The sequence below is a fragment of the Tiliqua scincoides genome, chromosome 14 (genome assembly GCF_035046505.1).
Source record: "Tiliqua scincoides isolate rTilSci1 chromosome 14, rTilSci1.hap2, whole genome shotgun sequence".
NCBI lineage: Eukaryota > Metazoa > Chordata > Lepidosauria > Squamata > Scincidae > Tiliqua > Tiliqua scincoides.
Window position 1 is genome coordinate 12,340,726 of NC_089834.1, and position 27,680 is coordinate 12,368,405.

At 55.8% G+C, this 27,680-nt stretch overlaps 3 protein-coding genes across 4 annotated transcripts in view; 2 read left to right on the forward strand and 1 right to left on the reverse strand.

The window, feature by feature from the left end:
• LOC136634477 (sodium-dependent serotonin transporter-like) overlaps positions 1–7,891 on the forward strand; it is a 9,523-nt gene extending 1,632 nt beyond the window's left edge. Inside the window, exons 2-13 of the mRNA XM_066609986.1 lie at positions 66–200; positions 332–551; positions 940–1,078; positions 1,365–1,499; positions 3,206–3,309; positions 3,883–4,010; positions 4,568–4,680; positions 5,072–5,203; positions 5,930–6,029; positions 6,315–6,415; positions 7,249–7,416; positions 7,811–7,891. Of these exons, the coding sequence (XP_066466083.1) occupies positions 66–200; positions 332–551; positions 940–1,078; positions 1,365–1,499; positions 3,206–3,309; positions 3,883–4,010; positions 4,568–4,680; positions 5,072–5,203; positions 5,930–6,029; positions 6,315–6,415; positions 7,249–7,416; positions 7,811–7,891 (1,556 nt within the window). The remainder of the gene's footprint in view (positions 1–65; positions 201–331; positions 552–939; positions 1,079–1,364; positions 1,500–3,205; positions 3,310–3,882; positions 4,011–4,567; positions 4,681–5,071; positions 5,204–5,929; positions 6,030–6,314; positions 6,416–7,248; positions 7,417–7,810) is intronic.
• A 794-nt stretch (positions 7,892–8,685) lies between these two features.
• C14H12orf76 (chromosome 14 C12orf76 homolog) lies at positions 8,686–9,133 on the forward strand. The gene is made up of 2 exons (XM_066609987.1): positions 8,686–8,818; positions 9,048–9,133. Exons 1-2 carry the CDS (start codon positions 8,686–8,688, stop codon positions 9,131–9,133), a joined length of 219 nt encoding a protein of 72 aa, XP_066466084.1.
• Positions 9,134–12,311: 3,178 nt separating this feature from the next.
• Positions 12,312–27,451, reverse strand: ANKRD13A (ankyrin repeat domain 13A). 2 transcript variants are annotated; one of them, XM_066609612.1, is made up of 15 exons: positions 27,230–27,451; positions 23,337–23,469; positions 22,865–22,989; positions 21,541–21,586; positions 21,051–21,194; positions 20,219–20,414; positions 19,655–19,721; positions 18,185–18,266; positions 17,666–17,727; positions 17,272–17,402; positions 16,399–16,556; positions 16,142–16,255; positions 15,319–15,470; positions 14,162–14,229; positions 12,312–13,828 (listed from the first exon to the last, which is right to left on the reverse strand). In XM_066609612.1, exons 1-15 carry the CDS (start codon positions 27,329–27,331, stop codon positions 13,627–13,629), a joined length of 1,782 nt encoding a protein of 593 aa, XP_066465709.1. In that variant the 5' UTR covers positions 27,332–27,451; the 3' UTR covers positions 12,312–13,626. The 2 variants fall into 2 exon arrangements, with proteins under 2 accessions (XP_066465709.1, XP_066465710.1); XM_066609613.1 differs by lacking the exon at positions 27,230–27,451 and adding an exon at positions 27,181–27,201.
• Positions 27,452–27,680: the final 229 nt, after the last annotated feature.

Sequence of the window (27,680 nt, forward strand, 5' to 3'; positions counted from 1 at the left end):
GACCCATAGACTGGCTAAGGAGGCTGGGAGGTTCCTGCAAAATGTTTGTTGTCTTCTCCTTGCAGGAGCTTTCCTGATCCCGTACACCCTGATGGCTGTTTTTGGAGGGGTGCCCCTCTTCTACATGGAGCTGGCCCTGGGGCAGTTCCATCGGGTGGGAGCCATCCCCATCTGGAAGCACATCTGCCCCATCTTCAAAGGTAAAACCACTGCTGCCAAGCAGGCAAGCAAGGACCCAGAGTTTGACAGCCAGGTTTTCTCCCAGAACGACGGGAGGGAGGGAGGCATAAGCCAGTCAGGCCTTGTGTGCTGACCTCTGCTTCCCACGCAGGCATTGGCTTTGCCATCTGCATCATCGGCCTGTATGTCTCCTTCTACTACAACACCATCATCGCCTGGGCCCTGTATTACTTCTACTCATCCTTCTCCAGCACCCTGCCCTGGGCCAGCTGCGACAACCCCTGGAATACCCCCGACTGCCTCAGCTACTTTGGGAGGAGCAACGTCACCTGGACCAACTCCTCCACATCTCCGGCCGAGGAGTTTTTCATGTAAGTGTGCACATGTGGCACTGTGGCCCTTGGGAGAGAGAGGCAGCTTAGTCCAGGATCCAGGGCAGATCCAGGAACACTGACCAGGGTGACCCCCAGCTAGAGTAGTCCCTATGCCTGCAGAAATTGGCAAGCTTCTTGTGGCATGGAGAGAAAGCACGACCAGCTGCTATGTCTGATCAAGCAGCTCTTTAAAGCACAGGAGCAAGGGCTGGCAAAGAAGTTGGCAAGCCTGTTGGTATTGCTTGAGGAAGGGACACTGAACATGGTTGGAAGAAACCTCCGGCATCTGTGTGATGAAGTCACGCCCGTCCAAAATCTGCCCCAGCATCTCCCCATTTCTGCTTCCTTCTGTCTGTGACCAACCCAAGATTTCTGTTGGCTGCAGGAGAAGAGTCCTGGGGCTCCAAAACTCTCACGGCCTGAATGACGTGGGCAGGATCCGGTGGCAATTGCTCCTCTGCCTCTTCCTCATTTTCACCATTGTCTACTTCAGCCTTTGGAAGGGTGTCAAGACCTCTGGGAAGGTAGGATGCCTCCAACCCCCTCCAGGCCTGATTGCCACAGGCAGGTTTTCATGCGGGCTCCTTCTGTCTTGGAGAACTAAATCTCCTGAGCTGCTGGGGTGGCTTGGCTTAGGGGGAATCAGTAAGTCAAGGATGAGCATGAAAACCCACCAAGCAAACGCAACCTTGCCCAAGGTTCTGCGGAGGTCAGAAAGGGAAGGATAATCTATTTTGGAAGGGTTGGGGGGGGGGCAGAGATGGCAGTTGTCTTTCTGCAGCTCATTGCAGCTCCTTTCTGGTCTCCCAGGTGGTGTGGGTGACGGCCACTCTGCCCTACGCGGTGCTGCTGACTCTGCTTGTCCGCGGAGCGACACTGCCTGGGGCCTGGAGAGGCATCCTCTTCTTCCTGCAACCCAACTGGGAGAAGCTGACAAGCACGGCCGTAAGCCAGCATGCCCAGGGAGTGCCCACCTTTTCTTGCTCTGCAGATGCCGCAGCCCCCTCCCACTTGGCGCCATAACTGGTTGTTTTTACACTGATGGCATGTTTGGATGTATCCATGGTCTGGATCGGGCAGCTCCTGAAGGCCGCTTGAAGGATTCCAGGCTGCAGATTGTCCTGCTGAACTTCACAGCCCCCCACTTCTGCCCAAATGGGTGTGGGGTGGTGAGGAAGAAGAGGCTTCTCTGAGGGAGGGAATCAGGGAATGAGATGTGGACAGAGTGGCTTCCCTTAAAGCGTCGTGTGTGGACCCATCCACCCCAAAACCATTCCCACTGTGGCACATCCACAGGTTGCCCCCTTCATCTGGCAGGCACCCCAAAGAAGATCAGAGGACGAGCTGTGGGGGGGGGGGCAGAGAGAGGAATGTGTTCATTATTCTTTTGGACAACAGAGGCTGAGCAGACAGACCCTTGGAAATGCAAATGGCTAATTGAATCACCCATCTCCTTAGCAATTTATGTGGCCTGCCTGCTTTTCCCCCCTCTGTGTTGCCGGCCTGACAATGGCCTTCCTCCTGTAATTACCTTTGTGGAATAACTCCTGCATTTTCATTAAAGCTAATCAGGTGGGGAGGGTTGCCTGGCTGCAGAGAAGCCTCTCCAAAGAGGTGAGAGGCACCGAGGCCTGGCGCCTTTATCCCCTTTCTCTCTTGGGCACACACAACAATTCCCAGAGCTGCGCTAGGACACAGCCACAAGGAAGGGCAGGGAGCGAGGGAGAGGGTGAACACAGAGGAGCTGCTCTGTGCCCCTGAGAATGAACAAAGTGCGTTGCTGGATCCAACCAAAAGGCCCGTCTCAGGCAACATGCCCTCAGAGGTAGACTGCCTCTGAACATGGAAGATTCATTGAGCTACCATGAGCATCACTGCTGGGAAACCTCTCCACCTAGAAGGGGGTGCTGGTGACAACCTCCCTGTACAGAGACAGTATACCACTGAGCACCGGGGACAAAGAACAGCGGAGGACGGAGCCCTGCTTCATGCCTTGCCTGGGTGCTTCCCTAAACCATTAGCCTGGGCTTCCTCAGAAGAGAAGAAGGGGTCTGATAGCAGTCAGGAGGATTCCTGGGAGGTGCCATCAAAACAGGGCATGAATACAACAGGCCCCCTTGTCCTCAGCAGCTCACACCCAGGGCTTCACATGGAGGCTTCATTCCTACACTGAGTGACCAGCAGACCCCGATTGACCAGCTCTCCCTACATATGATAGTCTTCTTGTGAAAGTCAGGTGATCTTATGTGATTTAGGAGGGTGCGTAGGAAGCGATCCATCTAGTCCAGCCTCCTGTTGCTGACACTGCCCGGCTGGATGCCGCCAGGAAGCCCACAAGGTTAGAGGTGATGACCTGTCCCTTGCCTCCAGCATCTGGCACTGAGAGGCAGTCAGCCAGCCAGCCAGCCACTGCACGTGGCCACTGCTGCTCCTTGCATTTTTCTCATCCCTGCCCAAGCAGCACCAGTGTATGGCTGCAGCATCTGTGACAACAACTTGCTGCTGGAGGAATATTCTGCAGCCTTCCTGTGGCTGCAGGAATGCTGGGAACCATCCTCACAGAGCCCCTTGTGCAGGTGTTTGCACGAGGGGAGCCTCTTTGCTGGGTCCCTCTGAACAGGTGCCTGCCTGCTGTGTTTGTGCCCGTCTAGGTTTGGGTGGATGCCGCTGCCCAGATCTTCTTTTCCCTGGGGCCAGGATTTGGAGTCCTCCTTGCTTTGGCCAGTTACAATTCATTCAACAACAACTGCTACCGGTAAGGCCTGAACTAGCGAAGTCCCTGGGCGAGTAGGCAGTGACAGTGAGGGGCAATCAAGAGGCTGGTCCTCAGTGCTCCGCAGGCATCCATAGAAGGGGCAGAACCTGCAAGCAGGACGTGTTTTGTTCAAGACCAGCAGCCCCCCAAAGCCTCAGCCTGCACTTGGCCGGCCAGCCAGCACAGCAAATTGCCTTTGGAATTTTTTCAAAGACATTCCACAAATCAAGTCTAGAAAAACAGGGTGGGTGACAGGAATAGCACTGGAATGCAGTGAGCTGGCAGGGACCCTGCCTGGAAAATCTCAGTCAAAAGAGAGCGATCAGAGGACTTCCAGGCGACAGTATGTTCCTCTCGCACCATCAGTGTCAATGGCACTTTGGAGCAGAAAAGCAGTCCCAGTCCCCCTCCAGCCCCCCCTCCAACTGTCAGAATGAAATGGTGCAAATCCCAGGGCCAACTCCAGCTCTGTTGGGTGGGCGGGGTCAGTGCTCGGAGAACAGGATGTCACGGCATCTCCTCGCTCCGAACGAGTCTGACTGGATGCCGTCTCCTTTCCTTCTCTCCTGTCAGAGACGCCATCGTCACCAGCACCATCAACTGCCTCACCAGCTTCCTCTCCGGGCTTGTCATTTTCTCTGTTTTGGGCTACATGGCGGAAATGAGGGGTGTGGACGTGGAGTTCGTGGCAAAAGATACAGGTGTGTGTGCAGAACCATGATGTTCCGAACATAAGAGCCCCACTGGGTCAGGCCAAAGGCCTCTCTATTCCCTTCCTGCATCTCCCGGTCGACCACCAGAGGCCTCAGGCAGCACACAAGATAACAGGATACCTGCTTCCTGTTGCCACTCCGTTGCACCTGACATGTCAGAGACAGCCTTCTAAAGCCAGGAGGTTGCATATGCCCATCAAGGCTTGTCACCTGTGACGGACTTTTCCTCTCTCAATCTGTCCAAGCCCCTCTGAAAGGCATCCAGGCCAGGAGGCATCGTCACATCCTGTGATAAGGAGCTGCACAGATTAATGACATTCTGGGTTTTCTTTTCTGTTCCAGCTGTCCCGACTCAGGACTTTGCCAGGGTTGGGGGGGGCTGTCATTTAGCTGACTCTAGCCCCTACATGGTAGCATCCTGAATATAGTGGTTAACTCCGCCCCAAACGGGCTCAGAACTGCAAGAGACACAGTGCAGACAATGGAGGCAGGGAGGGGAAACGGAGGGAAAGTCCATTCTCTGCAAAGAATGCCTCTTCCTGCAGGGCCCAGCCTCCTCTTCATCACCTACCCCGAAGCCATTGCCAACATGGTGGGGTCGACCTTCTTCGCCATCATCTTCTTCCTTATGATGATCACACTAGGCCTGGACAGTACGGTAGGGACATGCCACCCCCGCCTTTGGGAATGACACGTATGGTGGAGCAGGAAGGCTGTGCTGGCTTGCAGGAGGGGCGAGACTGACAATGACCTTCACACTGTTTTGTGACGTGGATGCAATGGCCTTCTTGACTAACCCAAACACTGTTGGACTGGAATAGCCGGAAAACATACACAATTCAGCTTTGGAGGTCTGTGTGTGGGGGTGGCTTGGCAGTTAGTGCTGGTTTGCACCAGGCTGCAAAAGTGGTGAGGTGGAAGGAATCTGAGCGGTTTGCAACCAAGCTCCCCCTCTCCCCACCAGACCCCCTGCCTGCCTCCTAGCAGTGTGCTTCGCTTGGCTCAGGCTGACCATGTCTTTGGGGATGTTTTGGGGGATGCCTTTGCAGTTTGGGGGCCTGGAGGCTGTGATCACAGCAATCCTGGACGAATACCCGCATACCTTGGCCAAGCGGCGGGAGGTGTTTGTCTTGGGCCTTATCACCGTCTGCTTCCTCGGCTCCCTGGCCACGCTGACCAACGTGAGTAGCCAAAAGACAGGAGAGGAATGGATGGTCTTTTGTCTCTTCTCGGGTCGCCCTGGACGCTGTCTCCACAGGCTCCTGCGTCTATCCTGGGTGGTGGGGGGGGGGTCGCCACTGGTTTTCATCAACTCCATTGCCATCTACTTATTTTTAACACCCCCATACAACAAAATTAAAATCAATCAACTAATTAAGAAAAGAACCCTCCTAACACACCCAAGATGTGTTTAAAAAAAAAAAATCCCCAAACATCCCAAAGGCTAAAATCCTATCCACGCTTATCCAGGAATAAGCCCCATTAGCTATCATTGTTAAAAGCATACATAGTAGTCTGTTCAAAGTACAAATTGTAACATTTCCCCAAATGCAGTCACAGACTATGGTGGCACCCAGTCTAATATATTAAAAATAAAATGCACCTTGAAATGAATGGGGACCCACCTGAAATTGGCTCACGACCCACCTAATGGGTCCCAACCCACAGTTTTATGACTAAAGTAAGAACACAAGAAGCATTTCCTTGGGTGTACCTAGGCCAGCTGCCCCTGTTACCAGCAGCCAAGATGCCCACAAAGAGGGCATGAAGAGAATCACCCTCTCTCACTGCTGGTCCACAGTCAGGGGCAGGCAGAGGTTTGCCTAGCCAGAGCAGCCGACAGGCAGCCTTGCTGCAGCCCAGCTTGCAGCGCCCCCGTGCAAAGTCTTCTTTGGGTCCTGTTCTAGGGCGGCTCGTATGTTGTGAAGCTGTTGGAGGAGTTTGGGGCCGGCTGCTCCATCTTAGCCGTGGTGCTCCTGGAAGCCATTGCAGTCTCCTGGTTTTATGGTATGAAGTACAAACGATGCACCCAGTGGGTATGCTGGAGAGGGCCTTGGAGAGGAACACCTTTGCCTTGTTCCTAAGTGAGGCTCCTCCCACTTTGCCAGAATTTGGGAGGGGTTGGACCCAGTGGGCTTCTTGGGACTGGACTGCCAAGGAGAAGGAGCTGGAGACGGAGCGCCTAGGGCTGCTCACCCACTGCGGAGACTTGTGTGATGACATCAGGAAGAACAGGGGGTTGGCCCGGTGGTCCCCTGGCTGCTAAGGTTTCTTTCTCACCTTCCCCGCCAGGAATCCAGCAGTTCTGCAGTGATGTGAAGGCCATGCTGGGATTCTCTCCAGGGATCTACTGGCAGGTTTGCTGGGTGGCCATAAGCCCGGCCTTTCTAGCAGTGGGTACCCGCTTTTGTATCATTACTGCATGCTTGGCAGAGGATCAGAGCAGATATATCTGTGGCCTGCTCCAGAGAGGCATTGACCGTTCACATTTCCAGAGGATAGGAAGGCCAGGGAGGGAACGGAGAGGCCAGGCTCGCCAGAGAGGAACGCCAGCCTAGCAGTGCCGCCTTCCACAGCTGGCAGTCTCCAAGAAACAGCCTCAGATGAGAACAGGGGAAAGCACCAAAGTGCACATACGATGTTCTGCCTGTCAGCCTGACATCAGGAGGGAGGCTGTCTGGCTATGGCCTTCCTGGCATAACCTATGCTGAGGCTGGTGCTCTGGCCTGAGTTGGTTGCAGTCAATTGTCACATGTGAAAATCTCTATTCTTCTTGATTATCTAAAGCAGAACAGGAGAGAGAGAGATCAATGAACATCCTTTAACTGAATGAGAAGCCCGTCAGGGCATTTGTCAGACTGACCTCAAGACGCAGCAGCCTCCTGGTTACAGGCAGAATCGAAGGTGCCACTGGCTGTGCAAGCCACCAAAGGAACAAGAGCTCTTCTGCTCAGGACAGACAAGATGGGATGGGGAAAGGGTGGGGCTGGCCTCTGTCTGCCCGTCCGCCACACAGAACCAGCGGAAGAGGAAGCTGGAGAAGAGAGTTGTGACACTCCAGATCGCCACTCTCCTCTCTTGCACACTTCCTCTTCTACCCCATTCACCTTTTCCTTTCCACAACCAGGGAACTGGAGAAGCAGCAGCAACAGAGATCAGCCGTCTCAGACGCGCCAAGCCCTACCTCTGCACACAGCTTTTCCTTGTTCACTTGCTCTCTCCCCAGTTCATCATCATCAGCTCCCTCCTGGAACAGCCGCCCCTCGTGCTGTTCAACTACCAGTATCCAAAATGGAGCATCTCGGTGGGATATCTCATTGGGGCCTCGTCCTTCATCTGCATCCCAGTCTACATGGTCTCCAAGCTCATCTGGACTCCAGGATCCCTTAAACAGGTCAGGGACTTGGGAGCCCATCAACAGCCACTGCTAGGGATGAGGGCAGTGTGGGGCCTTCACATCTGGGGCCGCGCACCTGTGAAGACCAGTTGCTGGGGCCAAGGCCTCCCCTCTTGCCTTACCTGGGGGTGTCACAGAAGCCCTTGTCCCAGCAGGGCTTTCCTGGTGATGGGAGCACCTTTGCTGCCCCAAGACGCGGCAGCATTAGCTGGCGTGAAGAGGAGTCCTGCCTCAGAAGGTAGAGGAACCACCTGACTGGCCTGGCTGTGCAAGAAGGATGGGGGTGTGTGTGAATATTCTGGGCTTTTGGCACCCAGAGATGCTGCAGAGATCTCTGCAAAGGCCCCAAGGTGGCCTCACCACCTGCCTGTCTCTCTTCTCGGTCCCCCAGCGCCTTGCGGTGTGCCTTCGGCCGGAGAAGACCATCCAGGAGCAGCCCCTGGCCTCTGCAGCCATGCCGCTGGGCCCCTGACTCCCCACCCCGAGACTGTGCATTCAGACAAGATCAAGCCCAAAGAAAGGGGAGATGGGCAGCACTTGGCCGTTCTCCATCAGTCGGGCCCATGAACTGCAGCCTCACAACCAGCCAGGCAGGCCACATCCAAGGCACACCTGCTTTCTGCTGCCACGGGACCGCCGCTGGCTGTGCGGTGGCCTCTCCCTCCACGCATTTCCTGTCCCTGTGTTCTCCCACAATGAGTTGGGCCTCTTTGGCTGTGATTTCCTAGAATTCAATAAAAGGTGCACACATTTTGGAAGTTGGCAGCCCTGAGCCCACGGCCCCCTTCTCTCTTGGAGTCTGCCCTCCGGCCGGGCCTGGGGGCCTTGCAGGGTCCTCTTGCTGGCCCTTGGGGAGTGCCTGGGCTCAGCCCCCTGGCTGTGTCCGCGGGCCTTGCAGAGCCTCTGTGCGGGACCTGAGAAGCGCAGTCTTCACTCAGGTCCGGCCTGGGTTCTGCGGTCCGTTCAGTCTCCAGCGTGCACCTGGGAGCTGGAAGGGGACGGGGGTGCAGCCGGAGGGCGGTCCGTTGGGCCGGGCCCTGCAGCTCTGGGATCGCCCCCCAGGCTGCCTGTCCCTCTCAGTGGGGCGGGGCGGGCCGCGTGGCAGCGCGGTGTGGGGCGGGGCCGGGTCCCTGCAGCTCACCCCGCGCCAGGACGGACCCGACGGGCTGCTGCCTCCTCAGAGGCGGGGCCGGGCCGGAGGGAGCGTGCGCGGGGGGCGCTCGCCCCTCGCTCCCGCCCGCCCGGAGAGCGGCTGCGCCGTGCGCGATGCTGCCGCTCCGAGGATGCTGCGCCGGCAGGAGGAGGATGCGGCTTCCGCTGCTGCTGCTGCTGCGCGCGGCGCTGGCGCAGGCCGGGGAGGCGAGCCGGCCCTACGCGGTGCTCCGCGGCCAGAACCTGGGTGAGCCGAGCAGCCCTTCCCGGGCGGAGCTGGTGCCCGGGCCGGGCCGGGCCTGCGGCGCGCGATCTCCGGGGCCGCGCAGCTTCGTGCCAAGCGGGGGGGGGGGGGTTCGCCCTCCGGGGAGGGCCCGCCTTGGCGTCGGCTGCACCCCGAGGGCCGGGGGTTCTCCGCGTTCCCGCTGAGCCGGCCCCGAACCCTGCAGTGCCCGCTCTCCTTCCTCCTCTTGCAGTGCTGCTGGGGACCGTCTTCGGCGTCCTGCTGGTGGCCCTGATCCTGATGGCCGTCTGTGTCTACAAGCCCGTCAGCCGCCGATAGTGCGGGAGGGCTGCCTCCGGAGGGGCCGCCGTAGGGCTGGCTGGCTGGCTGGCTGCTGACCTGGGCCACACTCCCAGGCACTTGCCGCGCACCTGCGCCAGCCCTGCTGCTGTTCCAGCTGCTCCTCGACGGGCCCACAAGATGAGATGGCCTTTGCTGCTCTGCCACCGGGCGCGGGTGCCGCAGGCCTCTTGGCACAGGTGGCATCGACTGCCGTTTGAACGTGGGCAGTTTTAAGCTGGCCAGACCTTCAGGAATGCTGACGGCCAGATTCCTCTTGAAGCAGGGGGAGGTTTTGCTGCTGGCCTTGCTGAAAGTTTCTGGCTGTTGGGTTTAAACGAGAAGCCTTGGCTGCCGCCTTCCAGCTGAGGACAAGTGTGTCTGAGTGTTGCGTTCTGCCCACTTCCCCTTTCACCACCACCTGTGTTTCCAGGGTCGTTTGGCACAACTTGTCCAACTGTGTGCCCCAAATGCTCTTGAAGCACAGCAGTGTGAAAAACTGCATTCCTTTCTGCCAGTGGTCAGCATGAAGCCGGGCCCAATCCTGTCCAACTTTCCAGCACTGATGCAGCCCCAAGGTAAGGGAACAAATGCTCCCTTATCTTGAGGAGGCCTCTGTGACTGCCTCCCCACCACAGGATGCAGTGCATGCCCCACTGGCACTGGAAAATTGGATAGGATTGGTTTCCCTTCACTCACCGCTTTCCCTTTTGAGAAGGGGGCAACTGCTCAATATTTGAACACATCCTGGTTTGTGGCTTGTTGAAAGATCCAGATTGCAAGGGTTGGGCCTTTAGAAGATGCACTTAGCACGTCAGCCTGCCCTCCACTATCTGAATCCACTCCAGAAGCAGGAGAATTGATCCAGATATTCCTGCTGGTGGAGACCATTTAAATTTTAGCACAACCAATTGTAGGTTTTGGGGTATTGAAAAGGAGACTGTGCACCTGGTTAACTGGGTTTAGGAAATATAATGTAGCAGCCAAAGGCTTCAGCCTTCCTTTCCTGGGCAATGGTACGTGAGACGAGCAACGTGAACTCGGAAGCAAGTTCTGTTGCAGGCTCAGGATCACCTGGGCATTTGGAAGCAGTTGGGGGGGGGAGAGCTGCCCTTTCTACTTGACAGATTAATCCGTGAGGGACTCCCCTTGTGCATCTGGGGCCTGCAAGAAATAACACAAGTTGATCAGCCACAGTCCAGGCAGTGAGCATGTGGAGTTCTCATAGTCCAAAATGAGACATATGGATACAAGCCTGCCACCTGTTCACTGCCACCTGGGTCACAGCCAGTGCTTGCACATTTTTTTTTTAAGCAGGGGAGCCTTGCATGGGGATCATGCAAGAGTTGGAAGATGGAACATGCAGACTGCAGACAGACCCTTACACTGAAAACTGCACGTCTGACATTTTTGCTGCTGCCAGCCTGTTTTTGTTTCATTGTTTACCATTGAACCGGCTTTTCCTGGTGATCTGGTTATTTTGGGCATTAACAAAGGGGTAACTTTGTCATTGTATTAATTTATTTTTATCTAGTCGACCTCAGTTGAATGTCCCTTTTGCAAGGAGTCTGTCTTAAGGGTGATGAATCTGTATCTCTTGGAATAAATAGGTGATGTCATGGCCCTGTTAGACCTGATTGTATCATAATAAAACTGAAACTTCATAGAACAGATTCTTGGCTATTGGGATTCCCTTATTTTCCATAATGCCGCCTTTCAAGGGGTTCTGCGTGTTGCAGGCTTCAACTCATTCATCTTTGCAACAACTTTCTAAAGTAGTCCTCACAGGTTCTGGGGGGGGGGAGCAGTGAATGGGGAAACACAATCTAAGCAAGGTGGGATTTGAATTTGATGTTCTCTGTTCTAAGACTTTTCTCCATAGAGCTTTGCAGATTGATCTGAGCAGACAGGACAGTATAAGGGGCTTCTCTCTACTCAAATTCTACACCCAGGCAGCCCAGATTGTCAAATTACGCAAACTGAACTTTGCATATAATAGCTGAATTTTAAAACTAATTTTGCACACTTCTCTATACAAATGCTTAGTAGTAATACCTCCACCCATAATTCTCGTGCATCTGGGATTTTGTAGGCATTGCCCAAATGCTTGCAGGCCTCTTGTTGATGATATGCGGACTAGAGCCAACTAAAAATGAACTAACCAAAACCTGGGATCCTGCACCCAGGCCTACGTTCTCAGCTTATGCTGAGAACAGGCATAATCCTAGAACTGGTTCTTCTTGCAAATGTCAAGGACAGAGTCATGTTTAACGGGGGAAAATACTGTACTTCATTGACTTCTATCATCCCACTTCCCATAAGTGCTTCTTAGATATTCTAGCAGCCTGCTAGAGCCAGCAGAAAGCTACGGAACTTAGAAACTGGAGGATAGCTTGTCATTCCTCTGAAAGCCAACCCTTGACCCTGTCAAGCATCTCTGTGCTTCAGAAGAGGGAAGAGCCACGTACTTGCTAAATGTCTACATGGATTAATGTGCTTCTCTCCTGCCGCTGCAATCTTAGCAGCTTTGCATCGACAGAAATGTCAGGTTTGAATCCGTGGACCTGCTTGTGATAAGTGCACAGAGATGCGAGGCTCTCTGATGTCTCTCTGGATTTGCGCTTCAGCTCAGTGAGGACCAAGCCCTCCCAGCATCAAAACAAGACACAACCCCAAGGTGGCAGGGCAGGGACTGGGTGGCTTATGGTGCTCAGAAGATAAGCAGGCACTTCCTGGGAGAAAATGTCACCAGGTGGCTGAAGAGCAAGAGTGGAGGTGGTGCTAAGTAGCTGGGCACGGAGGGCAGCCACTGCCTGGCAAGACTCCTGCCCCTGGGCACAGCTGCCTCCTGTCAAGCTTCGTAGTGGGGCAACCAGAAGTTATAGACCTAAAGACACTGAAGGGACAATGCAGAAGGCTGCTGCTGGTGCCAGAGCTCAATGTCTTCCAGCAAACGCTGCAAAAGGCTTCAAAACCTGCTGCAAGGGAGACATGTTCACGGGCTGGAGAGAGACCTACTCAGTGCAGAGGGGGGGTCTTTTCTCAGCCCAACAGCTCTTTGGCCACAGTGTACACACAGATACCCTGAAGGGAAAAGCCCTCCCCCCTCCTTTGGTTTAGCTTTTAGAGCTTTTCCCCTGCAAGTAGTGAAAAAAAAATCCCAGCATACCAGAGAAAGTGCTCTTCAAAAGGAGCGCTGCTCTTTATTCCCAAGCAGCCATTGGCTTGCAGTCCAATTTTAAATTCATCGCCCTAGTAATGCACCTGGATGTCGTGGCCCCACTCAGCCAAGAGCACCGCGAGTTCCCTGCCTGCTTTGGGCTGTGCAGTTCTGCTTGCCGGTTGCAGAAGAGCAGTGAAAGCACACGTGAAAGGTTGGGTGGGTCAGAATGCCCCGTAGCACGTTTGGAGGGGCTGCTCGAAAGGCAGCTGCTGCCTCCTCTCACAATCGGGTTGTGAGCGAAGGCTGTCCTCGTGGCTGGCCAGCAGCAAGTGCTCAAGTGCCTAGGAAGGGGCCCCGTCTGCAGCAGGGTGCGCAGAAGCCACCTGCCTTCAGGAGACTTTGTGCAACAGGAAGTTAAAAAGGAGACTGGAAAATGGCAGCCAGGGGTCAAAATTACCCTGGGGGTATTCAACAGCCCATGTGTTCCCCTTCTCCAAACCTGCCAGCATGCAGCCTGCAGCAGGCGGGGGATGACAAGAAAGCACTTCTCCCCACATCTGTTACTGACCAGTTCCTGTGTCCCTCAGGAACACCAGGCAGGCACTGACCCGCCATCAAACAGACAGAACAATGCTGCGTCAGGAGAAGAGAAGACGTGTGCGTTCTGGAAAGGCAATGTGGGTTTCCCTTTGGGGTGACAGGAGTCGCTGACGGCAGAGGCCCTCCCCCCTTCCCTGCAGGGGTGCAGCACAGTCCCCTTTCCCTCCATTGTGCTTTTTTTTTTTTTTAAAGGAAAAAATCAAGCCTCAGAAAGCACCTCTTTGGAGTGGCCAGGGAGGGGCTGGTCAGAAGTTGCTAGGGAAAGGCCAAGGCCTGGGATTCAGGACCCCCCCACACATCAGCACCATGGCCAGGTGGAGTTAAACGTCAGGAGAACGACGTGTGTCTTTGGTAGGCAGGGGGGCAAGCTGCAAACGCCCCAAGTTCTCAGTTGGCACCTCTCCCTGCAGCGTCATCATCGTCATCTGCAGGCTACAATTCTGCCCCTCCTTCCGTGAAGGCATTTGAGTCCAAGGGCGGGGGGGGGGGAGGGAAGGTGGAAGGAGATTCATGGAATTTCCCTTTTCAACGCAGAGTTTGCAGCATACAGAAAGGAGCAGATCTTGGCCTAGGAGACTCTGAGAGGGGGGGTCAGCGCCTGCTGCTTCCTGGGGCCCTCCCCGACCTCTTGGCACCACAGACAACAGTCCTCGTGGCCCTGCTGGAAGCTGCGACTGAACCCTCGGCGGCATGAAGGTCAGGCTCGTCCCTCTCCTTTGAGAAGGGCCTCTCATTTCTCTAGGAGGGAGAGCTGCAGGGCCTTCTCCAGCGCAGCCTCTTCTTCCTCTTGCCGCCGCCTCTCCAGCTCTTGCTGCTCACGGACAGAAAGCTCCATAGCCAGCTGCAGATCCCGCTCAAAGCTGGAGGAGTCTCGCAGGGGGGCAACAGGGGCTGCGGACCCAGCGTTGGCCAGCAGGCTTTCTTGCAAGACCCTGACAGAGAGACAGACAGAGAAACCGCTTCAGCTAGGAGCCAGCCTTTTGCCCCCTCTCTTTCGGGGAGAGGGTGGATGTCATCTAACCCCGTTGTGGGTGCTCCACCCAGCATATTTCTCAGCCCTCCTAGGGGAGACCTGTCTGCTTGGGGATGCTGGGGACCAAGCCCGGGACTTGCCGCATGCCAAGTGTGTAGCTGCCCAAGGCGGGCATGTGGTGTGAGGAAGAGCGTCCACCCACCAGCAACTCCACAGGCCTCTGAGAGCTGCAAACCTCTGCTTCCCAGCATCTTTCTGTAGGTGACTTGCAGTTCCGTGCAAGAAACGTTACCTTTGATACTGGAGGTTGAGATCCTGCGAGTAAGACACTGAGCCATTGGCACCTTCCCCCAAGACCTCCTGGCAAAGACACAAGAACACAGTTCCAGAATTTATGGAGGAGAGAACTGCCACCATTCAGACACGGAGAATGGCACTGAAGTGGGTCCTTGTATTCCCAGAATGGGAGTTTAAAAGGGGGAGAAAATTCTTGAGTACGCTGGACTTGCTGTCTCCCAGACTCCCACCGGATCTCCCTAAACCAGATGACTGGGCACAAAACTACCAAGCAGAGCACAAGAGGATTATCTGGCTCAACTTCACACACTTGGCTGGTGGGGTTCAAGTTGGTGGTGCCTCACTAGGAGGAAGATCTAGCGTCACAGTGGGGAAGCTCACCGACCACATCCAACCCTTCATGCACAATGGCTGCGGAAAGGGCAGATTAAAATAGAGCAGCCACAATTGTCCAGCCCTTATGCAAGTTTTGTGGTGTCGTCACCTTCGGAATGCTGCACCCCAATCTGTATCCCTGACTCAAGGTCATTATGCGTACGGACTTCTCTGTCGCAGGGGGCGGCAAGGACGGCCACTCGCTTAAATGGATTTAAAAGGGCATTAGGCAAATCCAGCACTGGCAACTAGTCATAAAGGCTGAGTGGAACCTCCAAGCTCAGTGGCAGTCTGCCTCTGAATACCAGTTACGGGGGAGAGGGGGTGCCTTTGCCTCCTGCTTAGGAGCTGCCCAGAGGCAACCGTGAGCTACTGGGGAAGTCGGGGACTAGATGGGCCTTTGGCTGATCCAGCAGGGCTTGTGCTCTAGTGTGTTGGCTTGTGTAGATTGTGGGGCTGCCCACTCCACCCCCCAACCTATTTCCATTGTTCACTTTGTTCGCTTTGTTCACTGCAGTGGAGTTTGTGCCAGAAGTCACCCATGGATGAGGTCCTCCCTATTCTGCTGCCGCAAACTCATCGCCACAGATAGCTTCATGACAGGGCCACCTCTTGAAGTGTGGGGAGAGGAAGGGGACAGGCCAGTGGTGTTTCTTCCGCCTTCGGTCAGGCTCTCGAAGCTCAGCAGGCATCTCCGAGGTGGAAGCAGCTGGACGAGGGGGCGCTGCCACCGCTCACATGGCAGGGAGAAGAACTTCCAGGAGGCCACAGACTCACCCTGCCTTGGCCGGACTCCAGCAGGCTCTGCTGAATGGCAAACTGCATGATCTCGTTGTCCTCGTCCTGCACACGGACGCTCCTGCCGTCATCCTGAACGCGGTAGGATTCGGGGATCTCAAAGACAGACGGATCAACCACAAAGGCAGAGGCTGCAGCAGGCAGGAGTACAAGTCAGAGAGTTGGGTTCGATCCCCAGCGCTTGTAGAACTGCCCCCAAATCCAGAGCAAATTGTCAAACTGGGTTGCACCTCCCTTCCCTAGGCAGATCCTGAGAGGGTTTGTCTTGTCGCACTCCCTCCCCATGGAAGGAGCTGCCCCAGGTTCTCAAAGACCAGGACAACGAGGACCTTTGTGTTCTGCAGCTGGTGGAGAGGGAGGCCACTAGGGAGTTTTATCTGGCCACGCTCCATACTGCTTTCAGTACTATTTTGACTGCTGTTTTATTGTGTGGTTTTGGGTTTTTTCGGCCTGGCCCCACAGACTGGCTGCCAGCGGAAAGGGTTGGGAGAGCCAGAGGAGGAAGACCCTGGCCTTGTTCTCAGGCCCTTCCTACAGTCCACGCAGGGTGTCACATGCCAGAGCAAAACCCCTGATCTTGGAGAGGAAACCTTCCTCATGGTGGGTGTCCAGGTGATAGCAAGTCCGGGCTCAAAGCCAGCTGTGAAGGCACGTGACTGGCCCCCATCCACACTGGGTACTCTTGTAGGGCAGAAAAGCGGTCTGGAAAGTTCTCTTCCACTCACACAGACTCTGATTGGAAAACAAAGCCAGCTCTCAAGCACCTTCCTCAACACTCACCCCCCCCCCCGAAAACTCTCACCTGATTGCTCAGGACCCGCTGCAGGAACCTGGGAGGGCGCCTCTTCCACAGTGCTGCAGCTGTTCACATTCCCAAAGGTGATCCGAGCATTCAGGATGTGGAACAAGGGGATTTCTGTGCGGGGTTGGGGAGGGGGACAGATTAAGCCAGGCCCGGATCTTCCTCCCTCCTACTCCTCCTCCCTAACAGGAATTGCCCATGTGACTCAAGTGCTGGGCAAGAGATAGGACGCCCCACGGAACGCAGGAGGTCCATACCGATTTTGACCGGAAACCCAGGCGGGAAGTCCAAGGTGATGAAGTCCTTCAGCCGTGCGAAATGGGCGCTGGTCCGGGCCATCAGGTCGACAATGGGGGTGACCTGCTCCACGAGGGAGAGGGGGAACTCTTCCGACATCCACAAGTTGGCTTTCAGCCTGCCAGAGAGGGGAAGGAGAGGACGGTTGGCTCAGGAGGCCTCCGTCTGCTGCAAGACCATGTGAGGGGCAAAACGCAGCCTGGCCACGGGCTGTGCGACTCCTGCTGGTGTGACTGGGATCTGCGCAGAAGCAGGGCTAGGCTTCTGCTGAGAACAGACAAGGCCTGACCTACAAAGCCCATTCGCTCAAGTCACAGACACTTGGGGGCACACTGTGAGCAGTTTCCCCCGCCGGGAACGCTCCCTTAAAAGCAGTTGAGTCGGGGGCCGAGCCCTCGTGGAAGGCCACGGCGCAGCTGGGACTTTGCTCTCAACGTATTTCGAGGCATCATCTTTTTCAAGGGGACAACACATTCTCATCTACAAAAGTCAGAATCAACAAATGGGGGGGTCATTGTAAATGCAAATAATAACCCCCCCATATTTTGATTCTTTGCATGTACGAATAGGAATGCATGTGTTTGCAAATCATCTAGACGCCTAACACATCTGTGCAGCTGTTTGCTTCCTGTGCAGGAACCTCCTGCCCGTTCTGTCAAGGCCTGCCTTGACAGATGCTCCAAGGACTTCCCTTTCAGAGCAAGGTTCTCGCTGCTGGACACAAGAAACATCTCACGCTCCAGAGGGTGCTTTTCAGACCCAGGAGACGCCGAGAGCACAAAGAACAGCAAGAGAGATATGTCCTGACAGCCCGGGCGCTCCGGTGGCTTTACTTCTGAGTCCGGATGGTGACTTCCTTCGGTCTCCCAACGTCCCTGTCCTTCAGGTCAAAGTCTGGGTTGAAGTATTCCTCTGGAGTGATGGCTGTGGGGTTGTTTGTTGTGGCGTACTCCGTGGTGAGGTCCTGTGGAAGAGAGAAAAGCTCACGGTGGGGGAGCCAACTGTGCTGGAAGCACAAGCAGAAAGACAAGAGCAGCTCTCCCTGTTCAGTGCCTTGCTTAGAAGGACGCACTTCATTGTGTAACGAGATGGCGCCCGTTACACTGAACTGTGCTTTCGTTTACAGCAGCTGCTTTGGGGACAACGTGCGTCAAGCGTGCAGGGGACAGAAACGCAGGGGATTTTTTGGGACCCTCATTCCTAAGGCTCAACGGACAACCTGCTCACCTGCTGCGCTCCATACTCATGCTCAATGGTGCCCAGGAAGGACTCAAAGGGACTTCGGTCAGCTGGAAGGAAGGAAGGGGCGGGGAAGCACGTCAGCGGAGCCTGCACATTCGACATGCAGCAAATGTGCCAGCTGTGCCCGGGTCCAACCCCCCTCCCAAAACCTACTCAGAGCTCAGCCTTGTCCACGGGGCTTGCACAGAGCACCTGCAAGAACAGCCACACCCTCAGCTGAACTGTGCTTCTGCGCATTGGGAGGCAGGGAATGAGGCATAGAGCCTGCAAGCCAGCCCCCCCATTTCGGAATGAAGCCACCAGCAGCTTCACAGCCGTGGCACAGAGGGCTGGAGTCTTCCCCACACTAGAGAGGCTGTCCCACCATGCATGTCGTACACATAGCAACTCTGGCCTTAGTTCTGGCCAGGAAGAGTCTGGTCTTGGGGCCTGGGACGAAGCTCTCTGCCCTGGCACCAACTGCCAGAGGCAGCCGGGGCCTCCCCACCAGCACTGTCAAGGTACCTTTATACCGCCTCTTCTCCTCGTCAGTCAAGTGCTCTGTCCTGATCTTGGTCACGATATTCAAGTTGTTTGCCGTGTAGACCTTTGAGAGAGGGGGAGGGGGAGACCCTGCCGTGAAATACCCGCCAAGCAGCAAACCCACATGGTTCAGACACTCCCAGAGAAGCTGCTACAGACAACCTGTGGCAGCGAAAACAAGCAACCTGCTGCCTTTTTCCCCCTCCCAGCCCACAGCCATTTAAAGCATGTCCTGGACTGTGCCAGAAAGTGCCACCTGCTGGCAAGAGGGAGCATTTCGGGATGTTTCTAAGCTTGCTGCCACTGGTCCCCTCCTCTGGGCTCCAGCCAGCCTGTTGCGCTCCTTGGGGCTTGCAGAGGGGAAAGGAAAGGGGCCCTTGTTTTTCTTTCCCACCCTTCTGAAACCTTCCCACCTGGGGCCACTGGCCTGGACGCCTTTAAAAGGGGATTGGACAAGTTTCTGGAGGAAAAATCCATTACGGGGTACAAGCCATGATGTGTATGCGCAACCTCCTGATTTTAGAAATGGGCTATGTCAGAATGCCAGATGCAAGGGAGGGCACCAGGATGAGGTCTCTTGTTATCTGGTGTGCTCCCTGGGGCATTTGGTGGGCCGCTGTGAGATACAGGAAGCTGGACTAGATGGGTCTATGGCCTGATCCAGTGGGGCTGTTCTTATGTTCTTAACTACAATTCCCAGGAGGCCTTGCAGGTCTCTTGTTATCTGGTGTGCTCCCTGGGGCATTTGGTGGGCCGCTGTGAGATACAGGAAGCTGGACTAGATGGGCCTATGGCCTGGTCCAGTGGGGCTGTTCTTATGTTCTTAAACTACAATTCCCAGGAGGCCTTGCAGGTCTTGTTGTCTGGTGTGCTCCCTGGGGCATTTGGTGGGCTGCTGTGAGATACAGGAAGCTGGACTAGATGGGCCTATGGCCTGATCCAGTGGGGCTGTTCTTATGTAAAGTTCAGGGCTTTCTACCACCCTGCTCTTAAGGCTTTTGATGCTCCTTCCAGTGTGGGTTGGGACTCACCTGTGGGTCACAAGTCAAATTTTGGTGGGTCACAAAAAGTTTTTGAAATATTAAAAAAAAAAAAGCGCAACACTTTGCAAGCACCCTCATCTGGTTTGCAGAAGAAAATTGTTAGCCAAAACAATTTTATAAAGAATAAAGTGATGTGGTATAAAGTAATCTTCATACCCCCAAATTAAAATGTCACATATTCTGATTTTCTCTAGTAACTTGTGTTCTGTAGATCAAGTGTGAACCCAGTTTCAGCCTTTTGTCTGGCCTGGAAGTCCCTCACTGCACATCTTGGTTTGGGAAGCACTGGCTCCTACAGTATGTGGGGCGGGGTGGGCAGCATGTGACATTTCTAGCCAGAAGGGCCGAGCAAAGTTGCAAAGGGTTATGGGAAAAGGCCTTTGATGCAACAGCCTGACTTGCTTCTTACCTTTGCTTCGTAACTGTTAACCACGTCGCTCCTTTCCGTTTTCCACACCCAGAAGCCAGACATATTTCTGCAGGAGAGCACAGGAGATTAAGGCACCTGTGCCTCTGCCTTTTCGAAACACACACACACACACACACACACACACCCCTTCCACAAACCAATATCTCTCCCTCCTGACTCTGCAAAGAAGCCGCTCTCCTGAAAGGTTTCCACCCAGCAGGCTTGCAAAACAAAGACGACCAGGGTAGGCCTGTGTGCCTTCTGGATACCCTCCTCTGAGAATCACTGTGCTGTCTGCACACATGCTCAGCCCCCAACAGTCAGAACCTGCTCTCTGGACCACAACCGATCACGCGGTAAGAGCACAGACAAGGCAAGCTCCAGGAGATGCAATCAATGAGAGCAGAGCCAGCCAAGTGTAGTCAAGACAGCCTCTCCACCCAAAAAAGACCTCCAGCAACCCAAGGAACGGGACCAGGATGGGGGAGAGCTCTTTCTGGTCCCAGGTATGACGACGGGCAAGGAAAACCACACCCCTGCAGAGAGGCGGCTCCCGTCCCCCACCTCTCGAAGGCAATGTTCCTCGTGTCCAAGGAAGTGCTGATGATCGGGGAGGTGAGGCGTCTCTCCACCTCCTTGCTCTTTGGGATCATGGAGTCCAAGGTCAAGCACTTCATTTGCTGGCTGATGTCGAAGTGCTCCGTCCCCACCACCTTCTCGTCGTGGTTCACCTCAATCAGCTCTGCCCAGTGCCCGGTCTCTGGTGGGGGGGCAGCAAAAGGGAGGCACGTGTTGGCAACAGACGGATGGGTGGTTGCGAAGGCTCCTCTGAGAACAGGGGCATCAGGCCCCAAAGCTTGGCAGTAAAGCCACTCAAATAACGTCCGTGGTGACTGTGGAGGTGGGGGGCAGCGGGGGCCTGCAAGACTGAGAGTGTCTCAGAAGTGCTTTTCTCCAAGGCTTATAAAACAAGCCCAGCACTTCCAGCTGCTGGTGGCGCCAGCTCTGCTGCGAAAGAGGCAGTGGGCCTGTGCCCTGAATAGAGAGGTCACGAAGCACCCCAGCCTCAAATCCTGCCTCTGCTGTGAACTCACATGGTGGCCTTACACAGGCCACTCGGCCTCAGGCTTCCCCGTTTGCGATCTGGAGGGAACAGTTCTTGCTTGGTTACCTTGCAGGATTCCTGTAGCAGGACGACCCATGCAAGGCACGCTTAAAAAGCAGAGTACACATTATTCTGCTGGCCAGGCTCTGCCTCCCCGACTCTCTTCCGGTTCCTGCAGGCTGCCACCACCTCTTCTGCCCAAGTTCTGGGCTGTCATTTTCTTGCAACCCCAACCTGCACCCCCAACCCCTTGCACACCTTCCCTATCCCCCCTCCCCGGCCACAACTAACCTTCCCCTCTGAAGATCAGGCTGCGTTTTCCTCGCTCCCAACTCATATTTTCAAACCCCAGCAACGTGATGTCCACGCGCAGCTTGGCTCCACTCTTCCAGATGCGGCAGACGTCGCTGGGGCACACTCTGGAGACCAGGGGGACTGGCAGAGAAAGAGCAAAAACAAAGGCCTTTTGGAGCAGCGGCAACCCGAAGGATGCTGGAGCTGCCCTGCCGGGCCAGGCCAATGGCCGGGGACAGACCTCTCTGCCCGCTGAACTTTTCAAACTCTGTACACCAGCAGCCATCACACCCTGCCCCGCAGCAGCCCTGCCTCCCACGCTGCGACTCTGAGCCAGCTCCACTACACAAACTGAAATGAATCGTGCTGAGAAACAAACAGGCTCGGTGCTGTGCTTTAAACCAGAGCCCCCACTCTCAGCCGCGCAGAGCAGGAATATGCTGAAAGCGAAAGGGACGACCAGGGCAAGAGGTGGATTCCGACTTACCCCAGCTGGTAAATTCCCACTTCATTTCCACGTAGAAGTCTGGAGTCTATGGAGAGAAAGGGAAGAGCTGCTCACGACGGACGCAGGGCATAAGGCAAGGCCTGCACAACTCCGTTCCCAGGTTCAGATTGTCCACCCCTGTGGGGAGTCTCTGGGCTCACCCGCCCCTTCCTTTATACAAAGAGGGAGGGGAGGGAAGCTTCTCCCTTCAGTCTTAAGAAGACACCATCTCCCATTGCATCTGCGCTCAGGAAACGGTGGTTTATTCTGAGGCCGCTTTGTTCAAACAGACTCAGGCTCAGCTGTGGGTTAGAGGAAATGAAATGAATGTGTATTAACTGGCAGGTCACCAGTCTGTGGAACTCCTTGCCTCAGGTTGGCAAAACTGTCGCTGCAATTAATAGCTTTCCAAAAAGTAGTTGAGCAGAGGAAAGATCAGTCGACGGCTGCAAGGCATTGCAGCTGCCTGGTTCAGAGCACTACCAAATGCTGAGATCTCGCAGGACCTGTCTATTTACCGCCAGCTCCACAGCGCTGCTCTTGAAGTGGGTCCCAGAAAGAATAAGACCATAAAACAGCAGCGACGTGCCTGGAAAACTGTCACTGTGCAGGTATGTGTCGCTTAACGATAGGGATACGTTCTCTCATTGAGTGGAAAACTTACCTTTGTGTTGGTGGTTTTGTCTTTAAGAGGCCCCAGAGGCTTCCTCCAGGTTGCGCTGAGTTTCCTCGGGTCCCAGAATGGCCTGCAGAAGGTTCCAGAAGCTACTTCCGGTTTTTGGAAGCAAACTGGAGGAAGCTTTCTGAAAACTTGAGGTAGCTTTTGGAAACTTTTCTGTGGGCCATTCTGAAGCCCAGCAAAACCCGGAAGAGGCTTCTGGGAACCCCAATGACAGGTAAAAGGAGTTTCAACTGCCTTACAGCGAACCAGTGACAGACCATCCTATATGTGGTTCATCGTTGGTCAAAATGTCACTAAGCGAAGCATTTCTGTACCAGGAAGAGCATCAATTGAACAAATTGCCAGTTCTCTGAATCCAGGCACTGGAGCCAGTCATGAGGAAACACAGTGCGACCCTAGGCATGACTACTCAGAAACAAGCCCCAGTGCATTGAAGGGGGGTTTGCCACTAGGGTAAGCACGTTCAGGATTGCAGCCAAAGCCTCTCTGCCTCGACTTGCTTCCTTAAGGCAGAGGAGGAAGCAGGGCGTAGAGCTAAGCCCAGCAAAACAGGGCGTTTCAAAAGTGACAAGAGTTTTTTGTGAACACCTCTTGGAATCTGACAGAACCATGAAGGGACCACACACACACACCCACATTCACCTCACTGATCTTCTGGAGCAGTTCGGGGACCCCACCAAGGGTGGCAGAAGTCTGATGGTAGTCCCGGTGTTGCAGGACCGTGTGTACCATCTCGGGATCCCCGGTGCTGATCGCCTCATGCAGAACTGGAAGAGACACAAGCGGAGTCCGTCAGCTGGAAGAACGGCAGGCATACAAGAGGCCTGCTGGACGGCAGGCATACAAGAGGCCTGCTGGACAGGAGCTCCCCCGCCCCCCACTCCGTGGAACCAGGTCTGGGGCAGTGGTGGCTGGAGCTGGAAGAGCCAGTTGTGGCTGAAGAGTGGGCTACAAACAGAATCACACACAAACATAAGAAGAGGTACACGAAAGGTAATCTTGAACTATCTGCTCCGCCCCCCTTCTGCCAAGAAGCTTCTAGGCCCCATGTCTGTGCCGGCTATGCTCCTGCAGTATGTTGGTCCCCTGCAAGCAGGAAGGGGACAACCCTCACCTGTCCAGCCTTGCAAATTCTCTTTGGTGACGTCGGCCTTGTGCCGCAGCAGGACTCTGGCTGACTCGATGTACCCCAAAGAAACAGCCAGGTGCAACGAGGTCCGGCCACGGGGATCCCGCTGGTCCACATCCTGTTAAGAAGCCAACAGTCAGACCTCTGGGCGGGCAGCCAACGCAAGGACTGGGACACGCGGAACTGAACACAAACATTCGCAGTGCTTCAAGGAGCCCCGCAGGGCACACCCCATGGCGTCCACAGCAGGAGTCTTCAACCCCCCCCCCCCACTGTGCTGCTTATCGAACACAGAGACAGGCAAGCTTCAGCCTAGACAGCAATCCCAAGAGAAACCAAACGGGACTCCATTTCCATCCACGTGGCACAGAAGATGCTGCCATCTCAAATGACAGCGTACGGGGGGGGGAAGCAGGTGAGCCAACGGAGCTGCTGTGCCACAGGAAGGCCTTGCCTCTTGCAACCTTCTGCAATTAATCACAGTTCCGTGAAGATAAGAAGACCTGTGCCAAGCCCATCCATTGGTCTGCCTGGCTCAGTCCTGGCAGCAGCTCAGAGCCTCCAGCAGGGGAGGATCTCTCCCAGCCCAGTGTGGAGATGTTGGCAGGGACGGAGCCTCCAGCCTTCTGCGCACAAAGAATGTCCCCTCTGCAGCTGGTAGCCTGGGCAAAAGAAAGCAGGACTCTGGCAGTCCAGGCTCTGCTTTTCTGTACCAGGAATTGCTGTCGCCCTCGGCAGCTACTGGAGGATGCAATGACAAAATGGTGGTGACAACCTTTACAAAGCCAACTTTGTAAAATGTCTGGTGACGCGTTATGGACACAGATGGCCACTGGTGCTGCATGCCCACTTGGGTGACACACAGGCAGCAAGGACAATGAGTGCTCTGGACAGACCACTACAAAACGCACACCACACGAGGCAGGAGGAGAACCACAGACATGCACACAGCCAGCCACTTTCCCCCCCACGGCCACCTTACCTACATCTGGCACTACTACCTTTGGGCATCTGAAACAGAAGAGCAAGAAGCTGCAGCAAGCCAAGGAGGAAAGTTCACGGTCAGTTTGCTACTGCAGGCTGCTTGGGCCGACACCCAGAAACACAGACACAGGTGTGGACCTCTCCCTCTGGTCCACGAGCTGCCTTGAGCTCTCTGAAAGGGGGGCCACAGCTCTCCCAGATCATGTGACAGTACAGGCAGAAGTGGAAATCAAAACGACAGAGACGTCAGTGTAAACCAGGGTTTCAACTGCCTGCCTTTCTGAGGACTGCAGGCAGCGAGGCTGTGGATTGTAAGCTCCTTGGGGTAGAGACCTGTGATGGGTTTTTTGCTTACGCTGTGTAAAATAAGCAAACAGCCACTGTAACAGCACCCCCGCCCCGCCCTTGCACACTTGCCTAACTCTGCCCCGCAAATCACTCCATCTGTCTGGTCTAAGAAAAAGGAAGCAAGTGGGTTGGTCAACTTCTCTAAATAGAAACCACCCTTTGTGGCTTGAAAGCACCCAGGTTTCTGCTGAGGGAGGAGGCAGAAGAGGGCTGGGCAGAGAGGATGGCAGCCCTGCTGGAGGGAGGGGCCGGCTGCCCCAAGGAGCGAGCAACTGTCTCTACTTTTTGCAGCAGCAGAGAGGCCTCCTGCTTCAGGGTGGTTTCCTGCCCAGAGGAAGGGGGCGTTTGGACGCAGGAGGAAAGTGTGTGCCAGTCGTCACACCTGCCTCGCCTCTCTTCCCAGCCCTCCTTCAAGGAGTTGCGAGTATTTTCTTGACACCCGCAGCACCACTCGCAACCTATGAGCCCTTCTGTGTTTGGGTCCAGCGCATCCGAGAATATCAGGCTACCACCCTGTTGCTTTGGAGTGTGGCAGGAGAGAGGCCCTGGTGGGGAGGCCGACTGGACCACAGGAACCCACGTTCAAATCTTTCCTCAGCTGCGAAACCCGCAGGGTGACCTCAGCCCAGTGTCGCTCCCTCCGCTTAACCCACTTCACTTGGGGGTCATCCCACAAGTCCCTCAGGCAGAAGGCGACAGGCTTGAGGAAAACCAGGGTGCTTCTTGCTGTTTTCAGCTCTCCGAAACACAAGCACCTCTCCCCGCAGGCCTTGCAGTCCTGGCTTTCAGGCTTCCTGTCCTCTGAAACCGAGCCCTCCTCACACCGATCAGTCTCCACCTGCAGTCTGGCTGCAGGAAACAGGCCGCTCCCTCTTCCACTTGCATTGCCCAGTGACGATGTGACCTCTACTGCTCTTTCCCCCCTCGCACATTTTGTACTGCTTGGGAACAACTAACCGCCTTGCAATGCACTCATCTCTCTCTTATTTCCTGGCTGCCCTCAGACTGGCCCTGTGACACGTAACAGTCTCTTATGATATGCACCTTTCACTTCCTGGTAAGTCCATTTTCAAAACAAGCACCAAGCAGCAACTCCTAAAAACAGAGCATTGTTGTCCACAGAATTTCAAAGTGGGTTGCGGGGAGCGCAACACATACAAACCCAGAAATAACCGGGCTGCTGGGCAGGGGGTCTGCTGCTGTGGGACCCCCGGATTGCCCAGAACACACTAGCAGCACTGCCACAGACGTTCCTTTCTCCAGCCAGCAGACTGATGGTGGCTCCTGCCAGGACAACAGAGACCAGCTAGCCCTATTTGCGCACTTGCAGCAATACGGGCAGAGCCTTGCCTTCCAAGCAGGCAGACCTGGGGTTGGGACCCCAATGGGGTCACAAAGCCTCCGTTGTGGGGTCGTGGCAACTTACAGGAATGAAAAAGGAAGAAGACCCCTGGACTAGAGCACCACCAGTTCAGGGAGGAGGCACCTGGTGTCCCCCTTCAGGGACCAGGAGATGGTGTCCCAGGGCTGCTCAGGAACTTAGCAACTGTGCTGGGGGGGGGGCTGGGGGGTGACGTTGCACAATGGGGCTCCTCGGAGAGATGTGCCAGACCAGTGCTTCTTAATGCTTGTCCTTCACTGTATCACTTTGCGTGATCCACCTACTCAAAGTACCACTGGAAGCAACTGGTGATATTGCCAGTTAGTTCAGGTTGCGAGGCCAACCAACACCAGTAAGAGGCTCAAGGTGGGCAGGGGGGCTTTTTTGAGCACGGAAAAGCACCCTCTGGAGCTCTGCTCGCCAAGCTGAGCCTCCCACCGCTGTCCGTTGGGTCGCATTCCTGGCCTCGCTGCTGGGCGGCAGGTGCCCAGGGGTCCCGTGAGCACCGCCAGACACCACCGCCGGTGATGCCCATACCACTGGTCGAGAAACACTGTCTTGGAGAGAAAAGAGTTGGGGCACCAAATAAGTACAGAGGGTGTTCAGAGATTGCGGGCAGCGCCAGGGGAGCTCTGGTTTGTGAGGAAACGTGCAGAGTGCGACAAGAGTGCCTCTGAGCATGTGGAGAGTTTTTTCCAGGGGTCCTGCAGGTACCACCAGATGCCACCTCAAGTGCCACCGGGGTTGCCCAGAGCACTCAAGCGCCACCGGGGTTACCCATACCACTCAAGGGGGTGCCCCTACAACTCCAGCACAACCCAGGGGGAGCCATACCACTCAAGGGGGGCCCCTGGCACTCCAGCACCACCGGGGGGGGCCATACCACTCAAGGGGGCCCCCTACCACTCAAGCACCACCAGGGGGGCCGTACCACTCAAGGGGGGCCCCTAGCACTCCAGCACCACTGGGTGGGGCCGTACCACTCAAGGGGGGGCCGTACCACTCCAGCACCACCGGGGGGGGGCCGTAGCACAGTGCCAGGTGGGCAGACAGACCACAGAGCCCCCTACCAGCAGGCGACCGGGCTGACCCCACCAGCACCCCCGGGAGGCCCACCTCGCAGGGGTGTTGTGGCGCCTGTGCCGGCAGACCGGAGCCCGCTCACCTGCCCGTCCAGCGCGTCCTCCAGCAGGCGGTGCTGGTTCCCCCAGACGAGGCGGTGCAGGGGGAAGCCGAGGCGGGCGGCCTCCTCGGCGGGGGCGCTCATCCCGCGCCCCCTGCCTGCCGCCAGTCCCGTCAGAGGCGGCCCGGCCTGGCCGCGGGGGGGCCAGAGGAGGCGGGGGGCCGCGTCCCTCCTCCTCTCGCCCCGCCCCGTGACGCGACGGTCGCCCCGGGCAACCACCCGCCCAATCAGCTAAGCCACCGCCCTCTGGGTCATCTTCTGGGGGCCTCTCTCTCCCAGTCGCGAAAGGGGGCGTGGTCGGAGAAGGGGCGGGGTCTTCTCAGCCAGCCCTAGTAGTCAGAGGGGGCGTGGCTTGGGGAAAGGGGCGTGGCTAAAAGGGCTGGAGAGTGGCCCTGAGGGGAAGGCGCGGGGGTGGGGGCTGCCAACTGCCAGT

Bases quoted from the DNA above. Each gene is read 5' to 3' on its own strand.
- C14H12orf76 (XM_066609987.1), top strand. From the start codon at position 8,686: ATGCTGCCGCTCCGAGGATGCTGCGCCGGCAGGAGGAGGATGCGGCTT. The intron at 8,819-9,047 runs GTGAGCCGAGCA...CTCCTCTTGCAG, and splicing joins GCTCCGCGGCCAGAACCTGG to TGCTGCTGGGGACCGTCTTC.
- ANKRD13A (XM_066609612.1), bottom strand. From the start codon at position 27,331: ATGAGCGCCCCCGCCGAGGAGGCCGCCCGCCTCGGCTTCCCCCTGCAC. The intron at 17,728-18,184 runs GTACCTTGACAG...CCTTCCTTCCAG, and splicing joins GGAGAAGAGGCGGTATAAAG to CTGACCGAAGTCCCTTTGAG. The intron at 16,256-16,398 runs GTATGGACCTCC...AACCCCGCACAG, and splicing joins TGGGTTTCCGGTCAAAATCG to AAATCCCCTTGTTCCACATC.